Source organism: Saccopteryx leptura, chromosome X (genome assembly GCF_036850995.1).
Source record: "Saccopteryx leptura isolate mSacLep1 chromosome X, mSacLep1_pri_phased_curated, whole genome shotgun sequence".
In the NCBI taxonomy this organism is placed as follows: Eukaryota; Metazoa; Chordata; class Mammalia; order Chiroptera; family Emballonuridae; genus Saccopteryx; species Saccopteryx leptura.
The window spans coordinates 36448500-36464135 of record NC_089516.1 but is presented as its reverse complement, the minus strand read 5'-3'; the positions used below and the strand labels follow the sequence as shown (position 1 = coordinate 36464135).

The 15636-nt window shown below is 40.0% G+C and overlaps 1 protein-coding gene across 1 annotated transcript; it reads right to left on the bottom strand.

The window, feature by feature from the left end:
- Positions 1 to 884: 884 nt before the first annotated feature.
- Positions 885 to 12801, bottom strand: LOC136386302 (phosphatidylinositol-binding clathrin assembly protein-like). The gene is made up of 9 exons (XM_066357788.1): positions 12723 to 12801; positions 9203 to 9345; positions 5866 to 5941; positions 3677 to 3779; positions 3429 to 3522; positions 3196 to 3307; positions 2186 to 2292; positions 1378 to 1419; positions 885 to 938 (listed from the first exon to the last, which is right to left on the bottom strand). Exons 1-9 carry the CDS (start codon positions 12799 to 12801, stop codon positions 885 to 887), a joined length of 810 nt encoding a protein of 269 aa, XP_066213885.1.
- Between the last annotated feature and the right edge of the window lie 2835 nt (positions 12802 to 15636).

Genomic DNA, 15636 nt, shown 5'->3' with positions numbered 1-15636 from the left:
GTGGATGAGAAAGATTTAAGTAGGCTTATGAAATGGACAACAGTATATATTTATAGTTTTGACCCACGCTGTGTTAACTCTTCTCAATCCTCTGTCATAATATGGTCAGAAGAAGTCTTAGACCATATAGTTACCCCTCAAAAAATCATAATGATCCACTAGTACCCATGACATCATGCTAATATAATCAGATGAGCAAGACAAAGTCAGAACAGTAAAGAGCCTGAAAAGCTACATGTGCTCCAGAGGGTAGAGTAAAAAAGATTCAGGAGCCTTCTACACCACTAAAATTTTTAAGGTTTCAGTGACCAGGGATATATCAGGAAATCGCATCCAAAATAGAATATGAAGTATTACATCGTGCATCTTCCACCACTTAAAAGGAAACACAACACCTGGTAAGCCTCTTTGGGTTCTGGAGACAAGAAGTTTCCACACCAGGGAAGACTGCTTTGGTCTACAGCCCAGGTAATCTAAAATCCTGCCACACTGTTTAGGGGCCAGAGCAGTAAAGGTCTCTGTAGCAGGTTCTGGCTGGTCCAGCCTTATGGGAGAGTTGGGATGGAGCACAGACAGGTCCAGGAGGCACAAGCAAGCTTCATGAGCAGGTAGCCAGAACCCTCGTTTTATCCACACGTGCTGTATTGCCACCTCTACCTCACTCACTACCATGAGGAATTCCTGCTGACCAGCTTCTAAGGAACAGGTGGTATTACACCCATTTTGCAATTGCAGAAATGAGACACAGAGAATGAAAATGAGTTGTTTGAGATTACACACATGAAACGTAAACAAGGCATCCTCAAACCTAAGTTTATTGTTATACATACTATGCTATTTCCACTTAAAAAGCATGGTCTAATTGTTATACTATGAGTCACCATTTAGCACTCAGCTGGGAACAGCCTCTTTCTAAGACCAACAGCCAGCTCACACACCTTTTGAGAAGACATAAGATTATGTGTATATACCAGTGATTTTCAACTGGTGTGCTATAAGAATTTTTAAAACATGTAATACTTGACTATTTAATCAAAGGCACTGACCTCTTTTACCTTAGATTGTCAAATGAAAAAAAAATACAACAGCCAACACAATAGCTTCTGGTGTGAATAAACCAAAATTATACCAGAGTGGCAAAAAAAATTTTTTTGGTGTGTTGCGAATTATAGTAATTAGTTTATGTGTTACATGAGATGAAACGTGTTGAAAATCACTGGTATGTATTGTATGTATGTATACGTTACTTCATGGAGAAATGAAAATATACATATAGGTATATGGCAAAGGATGAGGTCTCAGATTACAATTAATAAAATAATCACACAAACATAAAGATAGAAAAATCATTTAAATACATAGGAGAAATACACTGACCTGAGTAACATATGGAATGCTCTTCTGGTCAATTCCAATTTTCTGAATTCACATAAAGGTGGTGGGGAGTACACATTAGAGCAGAGCATGACAACAAAGAAAAGTAACTGTGAGATTAATGTAGCCACAAAAGCGAGAATATCCAAAGAGCATGAATGCCTTGCTAGGCTGGTATTTATCTAGATCAAGAGAAACAGCAGACTAAAGTATGCCTTGTACACTTAAGCACAAACTTATACTTGTCCCAAGGATAAAATTGTAAGATATTAAGTCTTTGCTGTCTGGATGTTGTACAAATGTGTTCTAATTTTTCAAGTAGTCAGAGTCAGTATTATTCATATTGTTCTCCTATGGGTAAAATGTCTTTTTTTTTCTTTTTGGTTTTCAGAGATTCTACTATTGCTTGCCCAGGTGGGCTTCTCTTTGTATTTGTCTTGGGTTCCTATGAGTATCAGGGCAGATGTGGGACTCACTTCATGGGTTTCCTTTTCTCATTTATCACCACCCTGTTCTGCCTGAAAAGATTTACATCATCTATATTCTGGCCCAGTGTTGGAGTTGTTTCTGCTGAGAGGAGTAAGCTTGTGATCAGTTATTCTCATGGCTGCAGAGATACTTGTAAGACTGCTTTTGTGTACAAGTGCATTGAATAGTACAATTGAGGTACTTAATTTTAGTTTTACTATTTACAAAATAGTTAAAACTACTACCAATTTCGTGTGTCTTTTTAGTGGTGATAGTGGTGGGGGGATAGTTATACTGGATACTAAACAAATACAGAAAACATAAAAGTCTTGGAGTTGTATACCTCTGCAACTTTTAGGAACTGTGCCAGTTTTTTTGTTCTTCCAAGAAACTCGATGTAAATATCCAAAATTTCCTTGCACTGGTTCTTCCTCATATCAAAAAACCTGTCTAAAAACAAACAAAAAAATAACCATGAAGGAGCCAATAATAGCAATTTTCAAGTTTCATTCCATTCTGATTATTCTATTTTAAGTTAATTCTGGAAATGAATTTAATGTATTTAAAATAATTATAGTTTTAATACAGTTATTTTCTGTTTTAAAAAGCAGCAACAACAAAAAAATAAAAAGCAACAACACTGCTCAATTTATATATTTCATAGATTTTTATGGGTAAGTACTGTATGTCAAACACTGGTGCTGGAAATATACCTAGAATTTAATAGCATACAGAGATTGTTTGCATAGTTTAGTTTCAATTTCTACAACTTGTAGTCTGTAATCTTTTTGAAAACTCAGAAGCTCTCTGAGGTAAGGAGCTGATTTCCTACTCTTTTATAACTCTACAAATGTACTAGGTACTTTTTCAGTATAAGAAAAATATCAAATTCTCATCAATGAAGTCTGGAGAACCATTCTTATGAAATGAATCATTCTCTAGGTCAAAACAATGACAGACAATTTCTAAAAAGCTTAAGAAATATATGCTTATAGAAAATCAATAACAATTACTTATGTTATAGTTTATATTTTCTTAGTAAAGACATAATTGTATTTTTTACATTGGTGGAGTGTGCCTTAATGAGCAATGATTAAGTATGGTAACCCATGGTGATTCCCTGATAAATTTCCCAAAAATATCAGTTAGCATTTATATAAAAACTGAAAATTTCTGTGGCTAATTAAGCAAATTTTAACCAAAAAAGCAATATAATGTCTCATTATTTAACTGCAAGTATCTTCTACTTTGAATCTAAAACAAAAATGAGTCTAAATATAGACATAAAAGATTTTTACAAATAAATTATTTTTACTAGTTTTTTTAGTATGCAATGTTTATACTTTAGCTTACTTAGCAGATTAAGCATTCCCTCATTATAGGCTGCAAAGAGGTGAAGTGAATCCTTAAAAAGCAGCATGAAAGCAGCATGTATTATACCATTGGTTAGTTCGCCAGGATTTGCCTGGAAAATAAGTAAAAGAGTAATCAATAACCAAAAGAGTTCAAAAAAATTTCTTCCCCCACCTATAGTTAAACAATGCCATTTACCAATACTTTTAAAAAAGGTTCTATAAAGCTCTTACATTAAAATTAAGAAGAGCGTCAAACTGAGTTTGAATAACTAGAAGTGTATCTAGCAGCTCTCTAGTATTCATAGTTCTCATCACACCACGTATCCTATAAAAGATCAGAGAAATTCATTACCATAAAAAATTAAGACTTTGAGAAGCATTATGACATCAGCATCCTCATACAACTGTGTTTTGATAAACTACATATCACAGCACATATATATTTCAGTATTTCTTGCTTACAAACTAATGTTACTGACCCTCTCTTGGCTTTGGTGATGTCAGATGCAATGTATCTATATGCGAGTGACTTTTCATTCAGGTACTTGCTATATCGTCTGATGAAGATTGACATAGTACAGCCTAAAAATGAAATATTTTAATTATTTCTAATATAACCAATATTTACCATTTGTAATACATTTCAGTAAGTGCAAAGACTTATCATTCCAAATTCATCCATATTTTTGAAAGCCAAAACTAGAATGGCCTTTTATTAATCATCTAGCCCAGGAGTTGGGAAACTTTTTGGCTGAGAGAGCCAAGAACGCCACGTATTTTAAAATGTAATTCTGTGAGAGCCATACAACGACCTGTGTACATTAAGCATTATGCAATAAAAATTTGGTGTTGTCCCGGAGGACAGCTGTGATTGGCTCCAGCCACCCACAACCATGAACATGAGCGGTAGGAAATGAATGGATTGTAATACATGAGAATGTTTTATATTTTTAACGTTATTATTTTTTTTATTAAAGATTTGTCTGTGAGCCAGATGCAGCCATCAAAAGAGCAATGTCTGGCTCATGAGCCATAGGTTCCCGACCCCTGATCTAGCCCAACATTCCTCAAACTTTCTGTTAAAGATTATTTTTTACTTCTTCAAAGCCTTGATATCACCTGATGATGTGGTTTTGATGGTGACATTCCTGAACAGAGGATATAATTAAACTTAATCAATTTCTTTCACATTTCCACAAAAAAATTATAAATTCATAACATTTTCCTAAAACTTCCTATCTCATTGTATTCTTCTTCCACCCTCTGTCCATGCAGCAAATGGCCTTGCTCTCTAGACAAAATGGAGGAAAAAAAGGCCATAATGGAAACTAAACTCCTCACTACTCAATTTCCGAACATACCTTGATTCACTTATTTAATTTATTCATTCAACAATTGTTGAGTGCCTACTGAGCCAGGCACTGTTCAAGATGCTGGAATTTCAGCAGTGAACAAAACAGACAAAAATCCCTGCCCTCATGGACCTTACATTCCGATGGAGGACTGATAAATGAGCAAAAGAAAAGAAAAACACAGAGATGGTTAGTCGATGAGAAGTGGAAAGAAAAAAACTCAGGCAGAGAAGGGACATAAGATCGTGTCACGCTTTTTGATAAGCTGAACAAGGAAGGCCTTAATGAATAAACAGCTGGAGAGTTCAAGTTCCTCTATCATTAGCACATAGCATATTCTATTATTCTTAATAAGCATTCAAATGTATTATCAATAAATTTAGAAATTATCTACCAGCCTGACCTGTGGTGGCCCAGTGGATAAAGCATTGATCTGAAACACCAAGGTTGCCAGTTCAAAACCCTGGGCTTGCCTGGTCAAAGCACCTATCAGAGTTTATGCTTCCTGCTCCTCCCCCCTTCTCTCTCTCTCTCTTTCTTTCTCTCTCTCTCTCTCTCTCCTCTCTCAAAAGTGAATAAATTTTTTAAAAAAGATATTATCTACCATCAAAAAATGTACAACACATCACACTCTTTATAATTTGGAACCATTTTTTTTTAAAACCAAACCCAGTTTTCAGAACTTTTCCCTCCTTGCCAGAGGCAGATTTAACGGCAGGAGCACCGGATGCATGCCCTGGGCCCTGACTTCTGAAGGGGCCCGCAAAACCCCAACTTTACACATTTTTCTAATGACACCAAGTTTAAGAGGCTCAATATTTTCTTCTGCAGCGATGGCTTCAACTGACCTTAATCCGCCTCTGCTACTTGCCGCATAGAAATATTTCCATCAAAAATCATCTTACCGACCCTGGCCGGTTGTTTCAGCAGTGGAGCGTCGGCCTGGCGTGCGGGGGACCCGGGTTCAATTCCGGCCAGGGCACGTGGGAGGGGCGCCCATTTGCTTCTCCACCTCCCCCTCCTTCCTCTCTGTCTCTCTCTTCCCCTCCCGCAGCCAAGGCTCCATTGGAGCAGGGATGGCCCGGGCGCTGGGGATGGCTCCTTGGCCTCTGCCTCAGGCGCTAGAGTGGCTCTGGTCGAAACAGAGCAACGCCCCTGGAGGAGCAGAGCGTCGCCCCCTGGTGGGCGGAGCGTCGCCCCTGGTGGGCGTGCCGGGTGGATCCCGGTCGGGCGCATGCGGGAGTCTGTCTGGCTGTCTCTCCCCGTTTCCAGCTTCAGAGGAATGCAAAAGAAAAAAGAAAAAAAAATCATCTTACCTTCTGTGACACTGTTGTCCAGGAAGTTGTGTAAAGTAAATAAAGAGCTTCTAGATGCAAGATGTCGGATAAAACGCTGTCAAATAAATGTGCCAAATCAAAAAATTAGTTTCTGTCCACAAATAGAGTTCTTTAATGATTTTATCATTGTGAATAAATTCTTTATTTATTTATTAATTTTAGAGAGGAGAGAGAAAGAGAGAGAGAGAGAGAGAGAGAGAGAGAGAGAGAGAGAAAAGACAAAAGAGAGGAGGAGCAGGAAGCATCAACTCCCACATGTGCCTTGAACAGGCAAGACCAAGGTTTCGAACCAGTGACTTCAGTGTTCCAGATCTACGCTTTATCCACTACGCTACCAAAGGTCAGGCAATGAATTACTAACATAATTCTTTTTTTTTTTTTTTTTTTTTTTTTTTACAGAGACAGAGAGTGAGTCAGAGAGAGGGATAGATAGGGACAGACAGACAGGAACGGAGAAGATGAGAAGCATCAATCATCAGTTTTTCGTTGCAACACCTTAGTTGTTCATTGATTGCTCTCTCATATGTACCTTGACCGCGGGTCTACAGCAGACCGAGTAACCCCTTGCTCAAGCCAGCGACCTTGGGTCCAAGCTGGTGAACTTTTGCTCAAACCAGATGAGCCTGCGCTCAAGCTGGTGACCTTGGGGTCTCGAACCTGGGTCCTCCACATCCCAATCCGATGCTCTATCCACTGCGCCACCGCCTGGTCAGGCCTAACATAATTCTATCTTACAACTTCTGTATACTTCACAAGCATTGATTAAGATGAGCACCATTGTATCTTGGGCTACACAACATGAGGACCTGCAGTGTTGTCCTGTGTTTATACACTTCCCAAATTAAAAAAGGGTTAAACATTAAAACTCATGTTTGTACATATTCTTTCCCCCCAAGGTTTTCTATCTAGTCATTCCCTTTTCTTATTTTTATAACATTTAATTAATTACAGAATTATTTTAATTAATAGTAAATTATTTAATAATTTAATTTATAGAAAAATAAAGTTTTATACATCTGTGTACCCCACCTCACTACCAAGAAATGACATCTAACTTTTTGATATATCTGCTTTAGGTCAATTCTTTTTCTTAAAAAAAAAATAGGAGGATTAAAGTATTACAGATAAAGTTAAAAATGCTCTTAGCCCCACCCCTAACTTCTAGTTTATTCTATCTGGAAGGTACCTGTTTCATAATTTTAATGTGCTATTTTTAGTCTATTTTCTTTATGGCTTCATATATATTTGTTCCATGGAAAAATATTAAGTGTATTTTAAAAATTTATATAAATGATATTTTACTCTTATCATTTTACAATTTGCTTCCTCTAATTAGCATGGTTTTCTGAGATCTACCTTGTTGGTATACATCCCATTTAATACAATGTAGTATTTCATTGTATAAACACATCTCATTTCAGTTATCTGTTCTCTACTGATGGAAATTTAGGTGATTTCTACTTTCTAAATATTATAAATATGCTATGAATAGTGGATTTTTTGGGTCACTGGACAGGGCATTTTCAGTTTTACTAAACATGTTTCAATGCTCTCCTTTGACAGCAATAACCTGCAGCAACTAATAATTGCATGTCATCCAACGATACGTCAATTACCACTTCCTCAAGGTCTTCACTATTCTTGATGTTGCTGTACATTTAAATTTTTTCTTATCTGTGCATGTTCTCAGCCATTCTGGTTTTCTTTTCTATAAATTCTCTGTTCATTTCTTTTGTTTATTATTCCATTGTACTGTCCTTTTCTTATTGATAATGTATTCTGAATATGATTATTTGTAATTTGCAAACTCTTATTCCAACTTTATAATATCTTCCCTACTAAAATGTCATAAGCATATTTGCCTACATTTTCTTCAATTTTAAAATTTAGGTTTTTGCATTTACTGATATTTCAATCATGTGGAATTTATTTTTTTATATAGGGTAAGATAAAGATCTCATTCTGTTTTCTTAATTGATATTATTAGGGTAACACTAGTTAACATAATTATACAAGTTTCAGGTGCCCAATTCTACAATACATCTCTGTACTCCATATTGTGTATTCACCCCCCAAGATACCCCTTATTTTTTCCATAGGGATGTTGCTTGTACCAAAAGGCTTTATTTTAAATTCCATACTTTCTCCAATGTCTTTTGTGCCACAAAGTTCCCATATAAGTATAATTTTACTTCTGAGTTCTCCACTGTGTTCCATTTATATAAATGCTCTATTTTTACTAATATGATACCATGTAATTACTGATGTTTTATAATCATCTACAAAATCCTAATTTTTTAAATGCAAGGCTTACTGAGATAAAATGTCAATTTGAAGTAGAAAATAATAAGTACAGTGGTACCTTGAGATACGAATTTAATTCGTTCTGTAACTGAGCTCGTAAGTCAGTCAACTCGTATATCAAACTGCCGATACTGGACCCGTGCGCCAAAGCACCAACAAGCAGCAGCTTCCCGAATCACGACTCCTATCTCAGAATTTCGCTCAGATCTCGAACAAAAATAGGGACCGAGTTGCAGCTCGTATCTTAAAAAATTCTTATGTTGGTCTGTTCGTGTCTCAAAGTACCAGTGTAATTTAATGTTATAGAACATTTCAGTTGTTCTATAAAATACAGAGTGTGAGGTGAGGTGGACAAGTGATGATGTAATGCATTCAGGTATCCAGTTTCTCTTGGTAAAGTAAAGCAGTAATGTAGCAATAAATTTTTAAGGGCTTTCTCTTTTTGGTCTAAATCAGCTAAAGAATTGAGATAAACAGCCAAACTATTGTCCACTTTAGTATCCAGTGGCTAAAATGGTATACCTCAGTGGTCCCCAACCTTTTTTGGGCCACGGACCGGTTTAATGTCAGAAAATATTTTCACGGATCGGTCTTTAGGGTGGGACGGATAAATGTATCACGTGACCGAGACAAGCGTCAAGAGTGAGTCTTAGACGGATGTAACAGAGGGAATCTGGTCATTTTTTTAAAAAATAAAACATCATTCAGACTTAAATATAAATAAAACGGAAATAATGTAGTTATTTATTCTTTCTCTGCGGACCAGTACCAAATGGCTCACGGACCAGTACCGGTCCATGGTCCGGGGGTTGGGGACCACTGATATACCTCAAATACTGATTACAAAGATATATTCCTATGCAAAAATGAAAAAAAAATCAGTTTTTTAATACTCACTGCTATTCACTTCCCTTACTTGTTACAATTGAAGGTAAAAGGTGGTAAGCCTTTGCTAAATCAAGAACATCTTGCAGTTGGAAATGACTACCATATTTATATATACCATGCTCACCTCATTTCCATGCACCATAAGGTGATGCACAGTGACCAGGGCTTTGAACACCACTACCCAGCTGTTGCTCCCAGTTTTCTTAGAAAGAATGTCAGCCAGATGTTTAACACTCATATTTGTTTCATTTATGTAATGTATTAGATCTAAATTAGAAATAGTGACAAACATTAAAATGCAGATTGAAAAATAATTTTCAAAACCAAAACTGGTAACTTTAATTTAAATACAGATGCAATCAAATCTCAGATAAATGACAACAGGAATAATACAAAACATTTTCTTCATTACAAGTATTACAATTTGTAATAACATATGCTACATGATATTTAATGTCTCTCTACCCTATTGTTCTGTATACTTGATGAGGATAAGGACTGTGTCCATTTTGGTCACTATTGTCTCCTCAAGACTCAACACAGTAGTTGGTACCTAACAAATTATAGTAAATACTTGTTAAGTGAATAGGATTCAAGAAGGCAATTAACATACCCAAGGGCATACAGTTAAGTGGCAGGGCTTGTATTTGAAATCAGATTTGTTTGACCCTGGACACCAAGATATTAATCATTATGTCATGCTGCCTCTCTCAAGAAAATGTTATCCCATTAAAGTTCAGTCAGGAGTTTTCTTTGTAGTATCACTCTGTATCTGACCATTTAGTTTGCATTCTTTAACCCCTTACTATTTTTTTCTTGAGTCCACTTCCCCATAGATTTGTATTTGGTTTATTGCAAAAGCTTTCCAATTCCCTGCCTCAGGATTATAATCATCATTTATTTCATACAGCTCCTCAAAATCTACCTTTCATTGTTTCATTTGCCATTCAAGAATATGCAGCAATTCCATGAGGTTTATCAGTTCAAAATCTTTTTTGCTTTCAAAACTATAAATTATCATTGTAAAACTTCATCCCTAGAACTTATTCATTAATCAGTATCGTCATATGCATAGCACTAGGATAGGTATTGAGGACAGTGCTTAACAAATATGCCAGTGGATTGGAGCAATAGGCTGAGCCTAACTGCATACCCAGATTCATTTATTCAACAAGTGTTTGAAGAAAACAGAAAATCATGGTGCTGACTCAATAGTCCCCCTTTGGTTGCATGCATCTTTCACATAGATCAGTGTTTTTGAGCCACTAGTCCCTGGACTGGTCTGCAAGAAATTTTGTGCTGGTCAGTGAAAGAGTTAACCACCCTGATGTTTATGAAGACTACAGAACAATCATTATAAACCCAATAATTATAGATTCTATAATTTTTATACAACATCTTTTGCAGACAGGCAGACAATTTCTGGCCAACTGGCACTGGTCCATGGACCCGTGTTTGAAAAACACTGACATAGATGACTATTGTTCCTCCTTTAGGTCTTGAAAAACCAATTCTGGCACATATGACATTACACCATCCAGGGCTAGATAATGTATATTGTGCCAGAATCTAGCATGGAACCTGCCCAGAATAACACTCAGCAAACTATATGTATGAAATTAAGTTGCTTAACTTAGTGAACTGTTAGTTGCTCTAATACATGCATTACTGTCACGATGATTAGAAGATAAAATTTAAAAAGGCAAATATATAATATGTCCATGGAGTTTTATTTTTATTTTTATTTTTTTATTTTTCTGAAGCTGGAAACAGGGAGGCAGTCAGACAGACTCCCGCATGTGCCCGACCGGGATCCACCCGGCATGCCCACCAGGGGGCGATGCTCTGCCCATCTGGGGATTGCACTGTCCCTGGCATGCCCACCAGGGGGCGATGCTCTGCCCATCTGGGCTTTGCTCTGTTGCAGCTAGAGCCATTCTAGTGCCTGAGGCAGAGGCCAAAGAGCCATCCTCAGCGCCCAGGCCAACTTTGCTGCAATGAAGCCTTGGTTGTGGGAAGGGAAGAGAGAGACAGAGAGGAAGGAGAGGGGGAGGGGTGGAGAAGCAGATGGGCACTTCTCCTGTGTGCCTTGGCCGGGAATCGAACCTGGGACTCCTGCATGCCAGGCCGACGCTCTACCACTGAGCCAACCGGCCAGGGCTATGTCCATGGAGTTTTAAAGCAGAATACCAAAATAAGAGGTGATCAGAAAAACGAGTAGGCTATGAATGTTTCAACAGCAGTAGGATCTATACGCATCTTGTCAACAGGACATTTTATTTATAAAGACCTTGCTCACAATAAACTCAAACAATAGGGAGTAGGAGATCTTGAGAGTCTATTCTGTCTTTGAGCAAAAGCTAACTTTAAGAATCAAAACTTTTTCCCCTGAAAACATACACAGGAACACAAAAAAATGTTGCCATGGACACTATAAAGCCTATTCATGGACCTGAGGTTAAGAATACCAATGGAGGCCCTGGCCGGTTGGTTCAGTGGTAGAGCGTCGGCCTGGTGTGCAGAAGTCCCAGGATCGAATCCCGGCCAGGGCACACAGGAGAAGCGCCCATTTGCTTCTCCACCCCTCCCCCTCTCCTTCCTCTCTGTCTCTCTCTTCCCCTCCCGCAGCCAAGGCTCTATTGGAGCAAAGATGGCTTGGGCGCTGGGGATGGCTCCTTGGCCTCTGCCCCAGGCGCTAGAGTGACTCTGGTCGCAACAGAGCGACGCCCCGGAGGGGCAGAGCATCGCCCCCTGGTGGGCAGAGCATTGCCCCCTGGTGGGCGTGTCGGGTGGATCCCGGTCGGGCGCATGCGGGAGTCTGTCTGACTGTCTCTCCCCGTTTCCAGCTTCAGAAAAATACAAAAAAAAAAAAAAAAAGAATACCGATGGGGGCCCTCGCCGGTTAGGTCAGTGGTAGAGCGCCTGCCCGGCATGTGGATGTCTGCGGTTCCATTCCCGGCCAGGGCACACGGGAGAAGTGCCCCTCTGCTTCTCCACCCTTCCCCCTCTCCTTTCTCTCTCTCTTTCTCTCTCTCTCTCTCTTCCTCTCCCACGGCCAAGGCTCCATTGGAGCAAAGCTGGCCCCGATGCTGAGGATGCTGAGGACGGCTCCATGGCCTGCGCCTCAGGCGCTATAATGGCTCTGGCGGCAACGGATTAATGCCCCGGATGGGCAGAGCATCGCCCCCTGGTGGGTTTGCCGGGTGGATCTCGGTTGCGCATGCAGGAGTCTGTCTCGCTGCTTCCCCGCTTCCAACTTCAGGGAAAAAAAAATACCGTTGGGAAGATTTGTTTAATAGACTTTAACTTCTTTTCCTTCATTTCAGAAGATTCACCGAATATCATGCTTTATAAGGGGCTTAGGTTGGCTTTGTACTTGAGATCATTCTCAGAAGCCTGGGTTGTAATTCTAACACCTTTTGGGTCCTAAGTTATTTAAATAACAATTTGGAGTTAAAAAGTCCAGTAAGTCTCCTCCAAGTTCAATCAAAGATAACTAGAAGTGAGGATCCAATCTCTCAGGTCCTACAGCAGCCAGGAGCAGAGAGAGGAAGGTTGGGGAAGGCGAGTAGGGTGCTGCCATTAGAGGCCCCTAGAGTACACTAGCCCTGTGAGCCACTTGCTCCAGACCTCCTCCTACTCACCAGCTAGGTGTTTTGGCTCTGGTTCCATGAGCTCATCCGTGGTCGCCCTGAGGGCAGCCTTGGACGCCGATAACCCCATGTGGGCGTCCGCAGACCGCCAACCACGGAGATGGATGGCTGCGGAGTCTGACTCTTCCGCCTTGGTATCAGAGGACTACGCAACAGACCAGCGCCCCCTAGAGACCGAGAAGGCGCCGGAGGTGACGAAAGAAAGGCTTTGTTCTGTAGGTAGCTATCAGCAGATGACCTTTTCGAGGAGCCTGATACAGAAATGCAACATTATGAGGTGAGATTTTTTTTTTTCTGAAGCTGGAAACAGGGAGAGACAGTCAGACAGACGCCCGCATGCGCCCGACCGGGATCCACCCTGCACGCCCACCAGGGGCGACGCTCTGCCCACCAGGGGGCGATGCTCTGCCCATCCTGGGCGTCGCCATGTTGCGACCAGAGCCACTCGAGCGCCTGAGGCAGAGGCCACAGAGCCATCCCCAGCGCCAGGGCCATCTTTGCTCCAATGGAGCCTTGGCTGCGGGAGGGGAAGAGAGAGACAGAGAGGAAGGAGAGGGGGAGGGGTGGAGAAGCAGATGGGCGCTTCTCCTGTGTGCCCTGGCCGGAAATCGAACCCGGGACTTCTGCACGCCAGGCCGACGCTCTACCGCTGAGCCAACCGGCCAGGGCCTGAGGTGAGATTTTAAGTTGTGAAGTGCTAGGGTTCTATAAGAAAGCTGAGAAAGGTGGCTGTGTGTCTGAAAACAAGTTCCAAAGTCAGTATTAGGCTTAGGGCGGGGCATTTCCTGAGAGGTAAAGGTACACACTTTGTGTAGTAGACACTCAAAACAAAATAAACAATCACTGAATGAATAGTATGAGGAAGGGGGATATTTTAGGGGCTCCAGATGAAAGATCTGCATATATTCAGATCTTGGGAAGTTAAGCGATCTTATGATGGTGATTTGAGAATCTTTACAGTGCCATTATTAGGGAGGCTTTGATCACCCTTTATGGGCTGTATCGTGTCTGAGATGATATCCTACTACCCTTCATTAAGCACCAGATACAGAAGTTCATACAGTTGTTTAATAGTATTCCTTTATTATCTTTTGTCCCTGGCGGGTTCTGTCAGTGTTAGAGCGTTGGCCAGGCGTGTGGAAATTCTAGGTTTGATTCCCGGCCAGGGCACACAGGAGAAGCGCCCATCTGCTTCTCCACCCTTCCCCCTCACCTCCTCTCTATCTCTCTCTTCCCCTCCTGCAGCCAAGGCTCCACTGGAGCAAAGTTGGCTCAAGCATTGAGGACGGCCTCATGGCCTCCACCTCAGGCGCTAGAGTGGCTCTGGTTGAGAGAAAGCGAAGCCTCAGATGGGCAGAGCATCGCCCCCTGGTGGGCATGCTGGGTGGATCCTGGTTAGGCGCATGCGGGAGTCTGTCTCTCTGCCTCCCTGCTTCTCGCTTCAGAAAAAAAAAAGTATTCCTTTATTATCTTTTTAACGGCCATGGAATCTGTAGTGATGTTACTTCTGTCATTCCTGATATTGGTAATGTATAGATCGTTTCTCTTTTATATCTTAAAAGGTCTGGTTAGAGAATTATCAATTTATTGATCTTCTCAAAGAATCACCTTTAGATTTCATTGATTTTTCTCTATAGTCTGTTTAATATTCCATTGATTTCCACCCTTTATTATTCCCTGACTTCTACTTGCTTTCACTTTATTTTACTCTTTATTTTCAGGTTTGTTTTTGTTTGTTTAAGCGAGTGAGTGAGCGAGAGAGACAGACACACAGGAAGGGAAAGAGATAAAAAGAATCAATTCTTCCTTGTGGTACCTTAGTTGTTCATTGATTGCTTTCTCATATGTGCCTTGATGGGGGGGGGGGGGTCTCCAACCAAGCCAGCGACCTTGGACTTCAAGCCAGTGACCTCTAGGCTCGAGCCAGCAACCAGGGGGTCATGTCTATGATCCCATGCTCAAGTTGGTGACCCTCCACTCAAGCTGGTGAGCATGTGCTGAAGCCAGATGAGCCAGTACCAAACCGGCAACCTCAGGGTTTCAAACCTCGGTCCTCAGCATCCCAGGCCGCCTATGCTCTACCCACTGCGTCACTGCCTGGCCAGGCTATTTTTAGGTTTCTTAAAGTAGGTTACCTAACTTACTTAAGATTCTTCTCTTAATAATATAGGAATTAAGAGCTAAGTACTGCTTTTGTTGCCAAAGAACATATTTCTTATGATTTCAATATATTAAAAGTTTTTGAGTTAATTTATGGCATAAAATATGCTCTGTCAAGGTAAATGTTGAGTGAAATTTTCTTGAAAATATTTTAGTTTTATATACTTTGCCAGCATACATGCAAAATTGCAAATTCTAAATATAAGGATGACCTTTCAATTCTTTATGTTGTACATTTGTTGGAAGGCTAAATTTTTTATCTATAAGTATTGAAGTGTTCAGTTTACCTTCAAAGTTACACCTACCCTGGTTTAACCATCAAATATATGTGTTCTGGAAAAAAATATATGATCCATTTTATTATTTTATTTTTCAATTACAGTTACTTCCAATATAATTTTGTATTGGTTTCAGGCGACCACATTTTAGTGGTTACACAGTCATACACTTTACATAGTTTTCCCCTTGATATTTCCAGTACGCAATTGCCACCATGTATAGTTATCGCAATATTATTGACCATATTTCATATGCTGTACTTGAAATCCCCATGCCTATCTGTAACTACCACTTTGTACTTCTTAATTCCTTTGCCTCTTTCTCTCATTCCACTACCCCATCCCCTCTGGCAACCACCAGTCCACCCTCTGCTTATGAGTCTGTTTCAATTTTTTTTCTTCAATTATTTTGTTCTTTAAATTCCACATATAAGTGAAATCATATGTCATTTGTCTTTCTCTGGCTT